We start from the raw sequence: 15,474 nt of genomic DNA, 5'->3' as shown, positions 1-15,474 counted from the left end.
CACACCAGAACATTATTGTTGTGAGTGCTACTTCGACTTCGGTTGGGTGGTCGGGGGTGTTTTTCTAGGGTGGTGTTCAAGTTCGAATCCCAGCCCGTATACACGTTCTAAAATATGAGCAACACCAGTGTAAGGAGGATTCGAACTTGGAAAAAGTGGATTATATACGGATGCTAAGCCTTCCGAAGCCTCCGGCAACAAATTGCAAAAAATATGTATTGTTGAGACTTGAGAGTGCTTCAATTGCTTTCACTCATCGTTTTAGGTTTTAGACATTCGAAGTGGGCCGAGAGAGGTAAGTTGGTTGTAGGCCGCAATTCAAAATGGGCCTTACTGGATATAGTAAACAGGCCCTAGAGTATTAAATTTATCATCAAGCATTTGTTTTATATAATAATTCATTTTTTAATAATGTAAATTTTGATATATAAAAATGAGTTCCAAATAAATTGTGAAAAATGATGGCTTTTATCATGATTTTATTTAAACGCTAAAACTTTTAAAACATTTTTATTTCTAGCATCATTACTTTAAAATTACTCCGCATTATTTTGGGAACAGAGTAACATAGAGAAGTCCACATAACATATAATAGAAAGTTAATATAAGAATCAAATGCTTAAGAATAAAAGGGGCTACAATTGAACTAAAAAAAGTGATAATATCATATTAAATGATTAACAGTTATGAGGATATAAAGAAGAAGAAAAATAAAAGAATTCGAAATTCATTTTTTTAGGTATTGTATTAAAGGTGTAAAATAACCGGTTTGGGCTTGCCCAAACGGTTTATAACCCAAACAACTACACCTAAAAACCGGTTTGGACCACACCCAAGTCCCAACATGCCAGCTCAATACCACTTCAACTAGATCCAAAGCGGTTTGGATCGAGCTGAACATTCTTGCCTACAAACTGGTTTCTAACCCGATCCAGTTTATACCAAACTGGTTTTGACCAAGAGTTGACCAACCCGGACCGGTTAGGATTTAAAACCCATTTGTACATGTCTTAATATTGCATTACAAAAACCAATTAGACAATACTAACTAACATAATTATTTACTGAGTTACATCGTATAATAAGCAATGGGCTAGCTTTAACTTAATTGTAAATGGGCTGGAAAAAGGTTGGAATTAATTGGTTTTTAGTAATGTACAAAAGAAACTGAAAGAGTTCACGAGGTGGTTCACAAGGCTGAATGCAGCCAGCCAGCAGCCTCTGCTTGGCAGTGGTTGGACATAAATCCGAACACAGGTGCATGGGTTGTTCTTGAGGAAAGACGACACAGGGAACGAGGTCACTACATGCAAACATTGACCCAATAAGTGATGGAGCCAGAAACTTTTTCCTATGGGTTTGGAATTTTCAATGCTTGATTTTTTTTCCGGTGTCAAAGTTTTCGCGCCCGAATGGGTCGGTTCGGGTTGGGTTGATCATTCGGTTAGATAAATAAAAGACAATATCACTATCATAACAAAAATATATCGTTAAACATTCAATAAAATACAAAGTCATTAAATATAAATATATTGCATATTATAATTCTTCCTTACGTGTTTTCATGTTTTGAAAAATATCTTCAATCGCTATTTTGAGAAAAGAACTTATTCTCAATACAACAAATATAAGCATAATTCATATAATTGTCGCTCAGATTATGCAAATCCGGCTTCACATGCTTCATTGGAGAAAAACACTTCTCAAACGATAGACCAACATGTATTGGTTGTTGAGGATGGTTGAAACCTTGAGGCGAACGGTGAAGAAAAATGTTGATCGGTTGCTGAGTCGATTGCCGATGTTTTTATTTGTTTATTAACTAAGCTTTTCATAATCAATGGGTTCGAATATACATTTTTAAAATGATAATGGGTCCGCTCGCAGAAAAAAGAATGGGTTCGCTCGTTTATAAAACGCTATAGGTTATATATAAAACCGAAAAAGAACCGGGTTCCGTGTGGATCCGCCACTGGACCCAATTGCTACATACATGTGACAAATCAGCCACAAGTTATACGGGTGTAGCAAGCTAGCTATACGATAGTATACATCTATCCAGGCGTATAGCATGTTATACACCTGTATGTATTTTTGTTGAAAGATCGATAATCTAGTGTATAGGAGATGTGAAAGAAATGTATAAAACACCTTTTTTATATTTGTAAAAGGTTTTACCTATAAAATAACCAAAAAATTGTATAGTTAAGAAAAAAAAAAGTTACATAAAAGATTAATCAGAAAATGTTGTAGCTTTTGTATAAAAGTATATATATATATATACAAATATACAATTAAAAAAGTTATTATTAAAATAAATTGATTGAGCTCAATCCTCAAAAAAAAAAAATAACTTAAAAAATATAGTTTTAAATAAAAAATATATTGTATTTTGAAAAATAAAAACTAATAAAAAAAGTTTAAAGTAAAAATGCATTAATTTATAATATTAATTAAAAAAGATATAATCTAATATACTAAATTAGAAAGACATATATTTTGAAAAGATAGCAAACGTTTATAACTTTTGAAAACAAAGAACATCTTAAAAATAAAAAAAGAGAAAAAAAAAGTTCAAGGACACATTACCGTCATATACATACGTATATGGCCGTATACTATGTCAGTGTTGTATGACTAGAGCGACTATATATGGTTAGTATTGTGTGTATAGTCTCATATATGACATAAATTCATCGTTAAAAAAAAGTGATTCGCTTAATTTATTTGCGAGTTTGACTAGTGCACGTATTTTACTATGACACAAACTTAAATGCTCTTCGAGCCGGGGGTCTCACCGGAAGCAGCCTCTCTATCCCTATGGGATAGAGGTAAGGCTGTCTACATCTTACCCTCCTCAGACCCTACCATAGCATTGCTATTGGTGGGATATACTGAGTACGACGATGATGATGACAAACTTAAATGCTCCATAAATGAATCATGTGAAAGTATTGGAGTTTATGGCTAGAAATTTGGATTATAGTCTTTGGTAGTTGGTACAATGATATGTAAGGCATCATGATATGGTGGTTTTCGTTTACTTATGATATCTCAACATCACTTGGGCACCCTGGTCTTAAGGTTATGCATACAGTGGTTCATGCTTAAATCTTTTTTCCACACATTTTTATAACTTTGTACGTAAATGATTGACTCTTTAGCATATCTTAAGTACTTGTTAAGTTTTCTTAATTTAAGTTTGCTTTAATTTTGGACTTTCGTTGTTTTTAGACATGATGTAGTTTGATCCAATGATGAGGTACATCACTTCTATTTAAGAGCAAACCTTTTAGTTAGAATAATCATTTCTATAGCTACAAGATTATGAAACTTGCTTAATTATCTTTTAAAATTAAAGTGTAATTAGGAAACATCTTAAAACTTGTTAATATTATTTAAATACAAATTTATTTGTCGACGATTAAGTAACTATAACGTTCAATAAATTTTAATCGAGGATACAACCTAATGGCTCCAGATTGCAAGAGTGGTTTCCTTGACTCGATATGGTGGTTTTCGTTTACTTATGATATCTCAACATCACTTGGGCACCCTGGTCTTAAGGTTATGCATACAGTGGTTCATGCTTAAATCTTTTTTCCACACATTTTTATAACTTTGTACGTAAATGATTGACTCTTTAGCATATCTTAAGTACTTGTTAAGTTTTCTTAATTTAAGTTTGCTTTAATTTTGGACTTTCGTTGTTTTTAGACATGATGTAGTTTGATCCAATGATGAGGTACATCACTTCTATTTAAGAGCAAACCTTTTAGTTAGAATAATCATTTCTATAGCTACAAGATTATGAAACATGCTTAATTATCTTTTAAAATTAAAGTGTAATTAGGAAACATCTTAAAACTTGTTAATATTATTTAAATACAAATTTATTTGTCGACGATTAAGTAACTATAACGTTCAATAAATTTTATTCGTACAAAATTAGCAGTTTAGCAATTCTCGAGTCAAGGAAACCACTCTTGCAATCTGGAGCCATTAGGTTGTATCCTCGATTAATTGCGCGTGCATTGGTTCATGATATTTCGTTATTAATATTTATAAATTTATAAAAAAATATATATTAATGACATTTTTATGTAATACTTATGATTTTGTTGTTTGGTAATATGGTTTGAAATTTAGAAAAGAAATGTTTTCGTGAACACATGAAGACGTGTTAAAAAAGAAACTAGAAAATATATGTGTTCGCTTTGATACATCCTACAAGTAACCACTATAATCGAATATAATATATATTAGGTTGTAGATATTTTCACAAAACAGTCTTTAAAAGCTTCACTAACAAGCTAAATAACTCACTTAATCTCTCAATATTGTAAAAGTTACTAAAGAGATTCTGAGTATACGAATAATTATAATAAAATAAGTGAATATCAATACAAATAATAAAAATATATTTTTAAATACTAAATTATTCTAAAATTAATAATCATTAACTAAAAATTGATATATTTTTTTTAATATTATAGAAATATGAATTATGTTTTATTTTTTTAAGTTAAAATCGGCTTAAGTTAACCGACTAGATGTGATTCTGACTGAAGTTGACCACATTTGATTAATTAATTCTTAGTAACTAGACGGAGTTAAAAAAACTCTCATCGACGCTATACCTTGTAGTGATTACTCGGCCTTAAAAATCTACTTTTACAACATTGCTAAATATGTTTAATTGAAAACGTACAAAATATCCTAGAAGTTTCACCTGTATTTGAGATGAATGTATATGTATCCGGATTTTATACAAAATATTGTAATAGATTAATTAATAGGCTAGAGACGTATATATAATTATATGTACATATTTAATTTGTTAATTAAGATTTAAGAGAGTATATATTATACTCCAAATGACATCTTCACATATATTAGTCACAGTAAGTAGATCTTCCCAGCCAACTATCACCAACCTCCATCGCTTTCTATATTCACCAATTTAATTTCAACTCGTCAAGAAACCTCTTCATAGTATATATCTAGACTCACTGAGTGAGCCAACAACTCAGTTGAGTTTCATCCTATAAAACCCTGCATTGAACATAACTTGTTATTCAATGTCTTTGGACACAATGTCCATGTCTAGTGACTTGCCATTTTTAGGCCCACTGTCTGGCCCTTCAAGCCTGGACCTCCGGCCACAACGCCAGACCTCCTCTACTCTCCGCGAGCTCATGCTATTCGTCGAAGACTCGAAAACCGGCCATAACAATGGTTGTGATCAAATACCTCATGCATCCCCTATTGTTCTTTCTTTTAACAACCTTTCCTATATTGTCAAAACTTCTAGCAACAACAATAAAGTTTTATTGGATGATATCTCGGGCGAGGCTCGGGACGGGGAGATCATGGCGGTTCTAGGTGCTAGTGGCTCGGGTAAGTCAACGTTGATCGACGCTCTAGCGAATCGGATAGCGAAGGGAAGGTTAAAAGGTACGGTTACGTTAAACGGAGAGGTTCTCGAGTCGAAACTGTTGAAAGTTATTTCGGCTTATGTCATGCAAGACGATTTGTTGTTTCCAATGTTAACGGTTGAGGAAACATTAATGTTCTCGGCAGAGTTTCGTCTGCCGAGAACATTGTCAAAGTCAAAAAAGAAAGCTAGGGTTCAAGTGTTAATAGACCAATTAGGTCTAAGAAACTGTGCCAAAACGATCATCGGTGATGAAGGTCATAGAGGGGTTTCGGGAGGCGAAAGACGCCGTGTGTCGATTGGAATTGATATAATTCACGACCCGATCGTTTTGTTTCTTGACGAACCGACGTCCGGGTTGGACTCGACTAGCGCGTTTATGGTGGTTAAAGTGTTGCAAAGGATTGCTCAAAGTGGTAGTGTTGTTATTATGTCTATACACCAACCAAGTTATAGAATAATGAGTTTACTAGACAAGTTAATATTCCTTTCAAGAGGACAAATGGTGTTTAGTGACAAAACATCAAAGTTACCCGAATTCTTCGCGGAATTCGGTAACCCGATCCCTGAACACGAGGATCGGACTGAATTCGCTCTGGATTACATCCGAGAGCTCGAAATATCAGGCCCCACTGGAACCAAACCGTTAGTTGATTTTTACAAATCATGGTCAAGAAACAAAAAACATGACACAAATTTGGTTGATCAAGGGACAAAATTGTCACTAAAAGATACCATAAGTGCAAGCATATCTAGAGGTAAACTTGTGTCGGGTGCAACAAACATAGATTCGAATCTAGCATCTTCGGTACCGACATTTGCGAACCCGTTTTGGGTCGAGGTTGTCGTGATCGCCAAACGTTTGATGCTCAACTCGTGGCGATCTCCCGAACTATACGCTATTCGACTAGGCGCTATTGTTGTCACGGGGACCATACTCGCAACCATGTTTCGAAATCTCGACAATTCGCCCCGTGGGATCCAAGAACGATTAGGGTTTTTTGCGTTCGCGATGTCTACGATGTTCTACACGTGTGCGGAAGCGATCCCCGTGTTCCTACAAGAAAGGTACATTTTCATGAGAGAAACCGCGTACAACGCGTACCGACGTTCATCCTACGTTGTCTCGCATTCGATAATGTCCATCCCATCGTTAATCTTCCTCTCGTTCGTGTTCGCTTGCATCACATTTTGGTCGGTCGGGCTAGCGGGTGGAACCATGGGGTTCGTTACCTACACGCTATTTATTTTCGCGTCGTTTTGGGTTGGGAGCTCATTCGTGACCTTCCTTTCGGGTGTCGTGTCACACGTGATGCTAGGGTACACGGTCGTGGTGGCGATTCTCGCTTACTTCCTTTTGTTTAGCGGGTTTTTTATTACCCGCGATCGGATACCCGAGTATTGGCTATGGTTTCATTATATTTCACTAGTTAAGTATCCATACCAGGGTGTGTTACAAAATGAGTTTGATGACCCTAACAAGTGTTTTGTTAGGGGGACACAAATATTTGATAACTCACCTCTAGGGGCTATTCCAGATGCATTAAAAGTGAAGGTTTTGAAGAGTATGAGTAAAACACTTGGTGTGAGTATTACTAGCTCAACTTGTTTGACAACTGGTGGAGATATATTGAGGAAACAAGGGGTGACTGATATTAACAAATGGGGGTGCTTTTGGGTCACAATTGCATTGGGTTTCTTTTTTAGGGTTTTGTTTTATTTTGCTTTGTTGGTTGGAAGTAAAAATAAAAGGAGGTAAATAAGTAAATCCCATGGTGTAATTTATTTGTTTTCTATTTAAAGTGTATTTGGTTTCAATTTAATTTCTTTTTCTTGATGGGAGCTTATGATTTAACATTTTTAATATGTGAAACTTAATTTTAACTTTTTAAGCTAGCAAACAATATGTCATGACGCGTAAAAGCTGAACTGTTTATACTCGAGATTCACTCTTTAAAAGCTTTGATTGAACCGAAGTTAAAATAGTTCAAGCATAATTTAAAAAAGGGGCTCTTTTCCAAGTTTTGTACACCGAGTACTATTACTTATATAAGTATAAAAATCTTATTAGTTAATATAAGATATATGTAAATGCATATAATTATTTTTCTTTGAAATAATCCAATAGTTAACAACTTTTGTAATCCTAAAGCAGGGCTTACTCAAATAAGTACATATATTTGGTGTGTATTAATTATTTGGTGTAACTTTTGTTAATCTGTGTATAACAATGTTTATAATCATAAAAAATACGCCCACGTGGATGAATATTTAGTGGTCATTATAGTAATTCTGTACATTATAAACACACCTTATCTACCTATTCTAATAAAATAAAATAACTGAGACACGTATCACTTGGAGATTCATTCCTAGCCTCAATTTCCCGCTCAAATTAATTTCTATTTTTAATAAAACCATATTTATGTCAGTGTAATCAAAACATATCAGTTCATCTTTTAATTAAATAACTAATTACCTAAATTATAGAAATTACAAATATGCAGGTATTTATGTAAATAAAATTAAATTATTATATCTTTAATGAAATCAAATATAGGTCTAAAATGATAGGAAATAAATTTTGAATGAATAAAAGTTTTATTCTCACATATTTATTCAACCTAGGGATGCTTCGAGTATGCATTTTGGGTTTATGGTTTCTCGGGTCGGGTTCTTCAGGTTTCAAAGTTGTAAATTTAGAACCAAAACCCAACCCAAATCTACCACAGTTTTTCGTGTTCGGGTTGTTTGGGTTTGTGTTTTTCAAGTTGGGTTACTTGAGTTTCGGGTGTATAACAAAACAAAATGTAAATAAAAAAAGTAAATAAAAGCTACAACGTGAAAACTAAAGCAACACACATTTTTTTATTCCTTATGTAAATAACCAAATAATAAATAAACATAACCCGGTAAAATACACACTATGTTTTTAAACAATAAATAGTCGATCAACTACAATAGATGGAATAAGAACAAGTGGAACGTGTAGAGTGTTTCATATATGTGTGCATGCCTAATAATATGTAAGGCCCCGTTCCCGGTATCCCTACTTTAGCGTCGGATTTACTCATAAACACAGTTCTACAAATCAGAGTTAATTAAAACTTTCGCGGAATATAAAACTTTAACCGTTTATTACAAACATTTAATCTTTTCTTTAAAACCATAACATATATTTAACACATCGTTTCTTCCATCTTCAGATGCCAGCCGTTCAATCCACGCCATGTGCCCTCCTCATGCTAGTTCTTTGGTCTGATCACCCGCGTGCATACTAAAAGTCAACTACGCTGAGTGAGTTCTAGTTAATCAAGCAACTTACCATACAACCACTTCATACAATATGTATGTATCCGAAGACACATAATCCACTGTCTAACCTGTCCACCTTACCACTTAACCACTTAACTGCCCCTAACCACTTAGCCACTTGTTTACGGAAACACATAGAGGCTTGCCCTCTCACGTGTTCACGTTATGCCACTTAATAACAGGGGCACGTATAGGCTTTCCCTATCACGCACTCACGTTATGCCACTTAATAACAGGGGCACGTATAGGCTTTCCCTATCACGCACTCACGTTATGCCACTTAATAACGAAGGCACGTATAGGCTTTCCCTATCACGCACTCACGTTATGCCACTTAATAACGAAGGCACGTATAGGCTTTCCCTATCACGCACTCACGTTATGCCACTAACACCCTTACTAGACTCTTGCCACTTCTAACACACTCTACCTCTACCTGCCTATATCACACTTCATATTAGTTCATTATTTACGTAATAAGCAAGTCACATCATAGCATTCATTCACACTAACAACCACTTGGAATTTACTATCCTTGGCGATACGTGCAATATCCGAAGATCGTTCACGTACCGACAAGCATTATAAAATAGCTACTCGTATAACATCTATAGTATACACTTACTACTTAAGGTAAGTGTATTCACACTTCACATCGAGTATGCACACAGCCCCGAAAACATAACAAGGAAATGGGGCTAGAAACTCACCTGGATCCTGGTTACTTCTTCTGCTACTGGCTATTCCTTCTCGGGTTGTGCGTGTCTAACTGTTTAATAATTGAATATCAAATACTACTCTATCCATTCTCATTACTACTTAATTAGTCTTACGTGTCTAAGCCGATTTTACTTCATTGAATCATTACCCGGTTAGTTAATCGTTACTCGTTAATCCTTTAAGGGCATCTTTCATAAATTATCAAAGTCCAAGGGCTACTATGTAATTATCTCATTCCTTTCTAAGTACAAGGACCATTCTGTCATTATGCTAAACTTCTAGTTCATTACTTTGGTCTTAGCGAATTGAACTTTCTAATTCGTTATCTCTGTTAACGAATGGTCTTAACTAATCAAGGGTAATTCGTTACCCTTTTCCCTTAACGAATCGGATAAAGAATCAAGCCTAGTTCGTTAGGCTTCCTTATGCGAATCAGCTAAAGAATCACCCTCCGATTCGCTAAGTTCTCATAGCGAATCAGCTAAAGAATCACCCTCCGATTCGCTAAGTTCCCATAGCAAATCAGCTAAAGAATCACCCTCCGGTTCGCTAAGTTCCCATAGCGAACTAGGGTTAGGTCAGGGAATGTCAGAACATTCCCTGACACCCCTATCCTCATATTAACTTTTCCGGCGCTGTCATTGCCGGAAAGCCGCCGGAAATACGCAAACTCACCGAAAAAACGAGTTTTAACTCGTTTTTCACCGTTTTTTCGCCCCGTTCGATCCAGATCTAAGCTAGGGTGATCCCTAAGCTCATCATAGGTTCGGTTTATACCCAATTTCACCCGGATCTCATGATTTAAACGGTTTAACGGTGTCGGCTCGTCGTTTCACAACTATATCTAACGGGTTAAGCTCATACAATATTAAACTATCGTTACCTCGGGTCGGTGCTCGGTTTCCTTCTTGATTTAGGCTAGAGATAAGGAAGAATTAGATAGAAATATTAAGTGTGTGTTTTGGTGGTGTATGGAATATGTGAGAATGAGGATTAAATGGTGATTAATGGTATTTATATTTAGGGATCATGGGCTCAAGCCCATGGACTCTCCTTCGTTCTTTCATAACCCAAGTCCATAACCCATATCCATTACCCAACACTAGCCCGGCCCATACCAACTCCTACTCTATTTATTTATTTCCCGATAACCCGAGTAAACTTTCCCTCTATTATTAAGTAATATAATTAATATTATTTTGGAATTTTCGGGATGTTACATAATGATATTATGTTTTTAAACAAATAGTTTATTCGGGTTTTTTAGGTTGACCCAAAACATAGACATCAAACCCAAGAACCAATCCGGATTACTTAGGTTCCAGTTTGGTTGGCCTTTTCTCGGGTTCGGGTTTTTCGGGTCAGGTTCGTTTTGGTTCGGGCTCGGGTTTTCTCAGGTCGGGTTTCAAGTAAAAGTGACAACTCTAATTCAACCTCCATGGATCCATGGAGTTTTCATTTATCTATTTCGAAACTATAGTACAAGCGTGTTTTATTAACGCTAATTTTATATATGATGTTTTTTTATGCCATTATTAATGAAACATTTTATCATCTTTTGTTAGAATTTGTTATTTCATTAAAAAAATATAATTACAACTTATAAAATCACTATGTGTTCGAAGGAGCCGTGTAACAGTCCACCACGTATTCATATGAATATTAAATTAGAAAATATAATTTGTACTTATAAAACCATTTAACTTGATAAAATATAGTTTTATTAGTTTAAATTTAATCATTTAATTTTATAGCTTAATATTATTTCTTTTAAGCGTCACGTGTGTCACACGGGATCTAAAACTAGTAAATACAATAAAATATAAAATATGTATACCTATAATTCTATAAAATATGAACTCTTGTGAAAGAAATAAATAAAAATTAAAATTGAGCCACTAGTTTTTTTCTTACATTTGATAATTTATGAAGAACGAAAAGAATTGAAGCCAATATTGCGAATTAAAATATAGGTAATAGTGTTGTTGAGATTTTTGATAGAAAGTTAGGAGCAATAGTTTTAGCCAATGTTGTAAAAGCCGTTAGCCGAATATTAATCTGCAGACTGAGGAGTTGGGCATACTCGAAGTACTCAGAGAGTACTCGAACATGATAAAAATAAAAAATAAAAAACTGGATATAATATATATATATATATATGTCAAATATAATAAGTTTACTAATATTTATAACAAAATAAGTGAATATCAATAAATAATAAAATATTTTAAAAATTGCGAATCATTAATGTAAAAAAATGATATTTGTTCTTAGTATTATAGATATACGAATTATTTATTATTTTTTTGAGTCAAAATCGGCCCAAGTTCACCGATAAGATGTGATTCTGACGGAGGTTGACTATCTTTGATCGATTCTTAGTAACTTGGCCGAGTTAATTGAACCTGCATCGACGACATACCTTGTAACGAGTACTCAAGGTGTACTCGACATTGGAAACCTATTTTACAATATTGGTTCTAGCAAACGTATCTACTTGATCAGCTTCGAAAATAATATTTTTTTTGTTATTATAAGGTTTCCCAACTTCTTGTCTTCAAATATTTTGTGATTATACAATTTTTTTTATAAACTATACATGTATTATAATTGCAATTATAAGATCGTCATATATAGAATAATATTGTAGGGGAAGGTTCATGTACATTTTAATCTTAACGTGAGAACGTAAGAAATAATACTAATTTATAAAAAAATAAGAACGTAAGAAACAATACCAACTACAATACAAATCTACATATATAATGATTTATAATAACAAAGAAAAAACCTAAAAATTATAACAAAAGAATCAAAATTAAGAACAAAATAATAACATATACCAGCAAACACCGATAACAGCAAAAGAAAAAAAAATCTAATAATAACAACAAAATATAATCAGCAGATACTTATAACATCTCATAATCGAAAATTAACAAATACGAACAAAAAATAACAGAAGACACCTATAAAAATAAACCTAATGATAACAGCAAATTGATTCTTAATGTTTTTATGTTAAGAATAAAATGTATTTGATCATGTTTTTAATATTGTATACTATATTTTATTCAATTATAACAATTGAGTTTTGCTAGGATACCACCGTTATAAAGGTTATCTAGACCTAACATTGACTCACATACTTTGACAAGTCCATATGAAGATTCAAGAGATGTTTTCCTTCTTGGTTAAACAATTTTTTTAAGGGTTTGTTATTTTGCCCCGTATAGGATATCACTATTCACTAATTGGAGCGGTTAGATAGCTTATATTTAAACTATGGTTTTTGTTTATGTGGTTTGTTCAAATATGCGGTTTTAGTCTAATTTCGTCCATGTGGTTTCATTTTACTTGCAATTAAACCCGATCTCACTAACCATGTTAAGTCTGGTCGTTAAACCCATCATTGTGCCTCTCACGTGAGGGCAGTTTTGTCCGTTTTACCTAAATACACCCCAACCCCTCATGTGAGGGGCTTGCAAATTAGGATTAAGGGTTATTTGGGGAAAAAAGGGACAAAAATGCTACTCACGTGAGAGGCATAATGATGAGTTTAACGGCCATACTTAACAGGGTTAGTGGGATCGAGTTTAATTGCAAGTAAAATGAAACCGCATGGACGAAAATCACAAATTTGAAACTATTAGGCTAAAACCGCATAGTTGAACAAATTACATGAACGAAAACCGCAATTTACTCTACCTAGAATAAGGGGGCATTTACCTAAAAGTACAAATCGATCCCGGTTCGAACTTCTAAGTGGTTTAGTTACTAATAGAGTTCGGTTGTTACACAACGAGTCACACATTATATGTGTTCAAATCTCTTCTTTCTAATGTATTATGCATTTAAATGAATGAGGTTTTCCAGGAAAGATTAGCGGTGACTAGAATATCAAATAAGAAAAGAGAGAGGGGGTAGAGATTGTTTGAACATGTGAACATAAAACAGACAAAGATGACTAAAGCCATGGAGACCCTCATTACGGAGAGGAGGATGAGTAGATGCAAAACCAAATTGACTTGGATAATTGGATGGGCGAATTTAATTTGATATATTTGCACGTCTCTAGAGGCATTGTTAAATATAAGACTTCATGAAAATATATGATTGAGATTAAGGACTTTTAGGTGAACGGTACACGATTGTCTCAGCTTTAATACAAGGATTTACAACGATACAAGCACTTGGCCACTTGATCGTTAAAAACAAATGGTTATTCCAAATATTTGGTTTTTTTCTTATCATGTCCAACTGTTGATGTTAAATGAATATTTGCTAGTAGGAAACCTTTTGTTTTTCAAGTAAAGAAGGCATGCTACATTTATGTCATAACCAATTGGTTGTTAAACAATCATCTTACAACCATACATTGTAATTGCAAGTTGAATCATTAATTGTAATTGCAAGTTGAATGTATTTATTATATATTAAAAAAATCTTTGCATCTACTTTTAATTAATTTAGGACGTCCTTATAAGTCATAATCAACCAATTCGTTGTCAAGTTGTCTACTAATCAGGTCATCCAAAAAGTTAGATAACATCATAAAGAACTTAAAACACATACACATGTGTACGCACGTGTATACACACATATATGTATGTATTAGAATGGCTCACTCATACTATGGTTGTGCATCGGTCGGTTATGAGCTAAAACCGAATCGTTTTTGAGTTTTTGAAAATTGTTTGTTTCTTTATACAATTTTTCAATGCTTGAAAATTTTGTGCCAAGAATCTACATTTTGATTCCTACATTATGTTAAAAAATTGATTTAGGAGGAAGAAGTGAGTAATTATAAATTTAGGGCAAGAATCAGCATACCTTCTCTGAACAAGCATTATAACGACGACTTGGGTTTCGATTTCCCCATAATCTTAGGGCGAGTGCTTTTTTGCCAAGCAAAACACCATCTTGATATTGGTCTTCGTCTTTAGTCTAAGAGCCAAAATTTGAAAGTTTGATCGATCAGACATGGTATGGGGTTTAGTTAGCGTCTGATAAAAAGGATGAAGAAAAGGGCGATATTGCCCTCACGTGTTTAGCACATGTTTAAACTTAACAAAAAAACATAATTAACGGGGTTATATTTCAAAAGACAACATCTATTTAAAATTTTAAACATAAGGAATATCCTTTGTTAATACCTATCGTAAGGGCAACGTCTGAAATTTGATCAAATACATTGCGGACAAAAAATACAGTTCATTCTAAATTTTAAATAATCAATTATCAACTTGAAGTATCTTCTTCACACAAAACCAAACTTAATTAACTTATATATATTTTCTTTTTTCAAGTTAGTAATAACTTGAATTAGTTAAGCTTTATTGCAAAACTAGAATATAGCTCATGTAATACACTGGTGGTTAAAATGATACAACAATAAGTTAAATTTTATAATACACGTAATAACATACTTATAGATTTATAAGATATAAATAATGATAAAAAAACTTTATAATTCATAAATATCTAAAAACCTCATTTAATACAAAATTTAAAGTTACATTTATAATTTTGTTAGTAATTCTATAAATGATAATAGTATTAGTTGGCATCCTAGTTGGCTCCTATAGTTGTGTGACATTTAGAAGAATGATTTTGTTTTAATGGTATAGGTTGATTTAAGTACATTTTCTCGCCAATAAAAATTTATATGGATCCGCAACCCAGTGGGTATCGGCCACTTTCTTTCATTGTTTTAGAAACCGCTTCCTGGTGATTTTGATTAAAGCCCTTTAGACGTAAAAGCCCACTCTTTATTTGATAAACTCACCTTTTGAAATGCTTCTTTTTACCCAACACTTCATGTTTTCGTATTTGGGTTTCGGGTTATAAACAACTGATCTAAGACTAGTTTAAGAGAGAGGCAGCTCAACAATTTTAAAGAACAAAAAATTCAAAGTCATTTCCTGTTAACAAATAACAAAACTTAATCACTCATTAGTTATTACTCATATGCCTTTAAATTCGTACACTCTGAAAAAAGA

General features: G+C 33.5%; 1 protein-coding gene across 1 annotated transcript; it reads left to right on the top strand.

Moving 5' to 3' along the window:
- The first annotated feature begins 4,783 nt into the window (after positions 1–4,783).
- Positions 4,784–7,287, top strand: LOC143618982 (ABC transporter G family member 20-like). The gene has a single exon (XM_077091033.1). It carries the CDS (start codon positions 5,082–5,084, stop codon positions 7,194–7,196), a length of 2,115 nt encoding a protein of 704 aa, XP_076947148.1. The 5' UTR covers positions 4,784–5,081; the 3' UTR covers positions 7,197–7,287.
- Positions 7,288–15,474: the final 8,187 nt, after the last annotated feature.

Source organism: Bidens hawaiensis, unplaced genomic scaffold (assembly GCF_021521415.1).
Source record: "Bidens hawaiensis isolate Kalapana, Puna unplaced genomic scaffold, B.hawaiensis_p1.1 tig00002343_1, whole genome shotgun sequence".
Classification (NCBI taxonomy): Eukaryota; Viridiplantae; Streptophyta; class Magnoliopsida; order Asterales; family Asteraceae; genus Bidens; species Bidens hawaiensis.
Note: the sequence above shows the minus strand (reverse complement) of the source record. Positions and strands in the feature narration are given on the sequence as shown.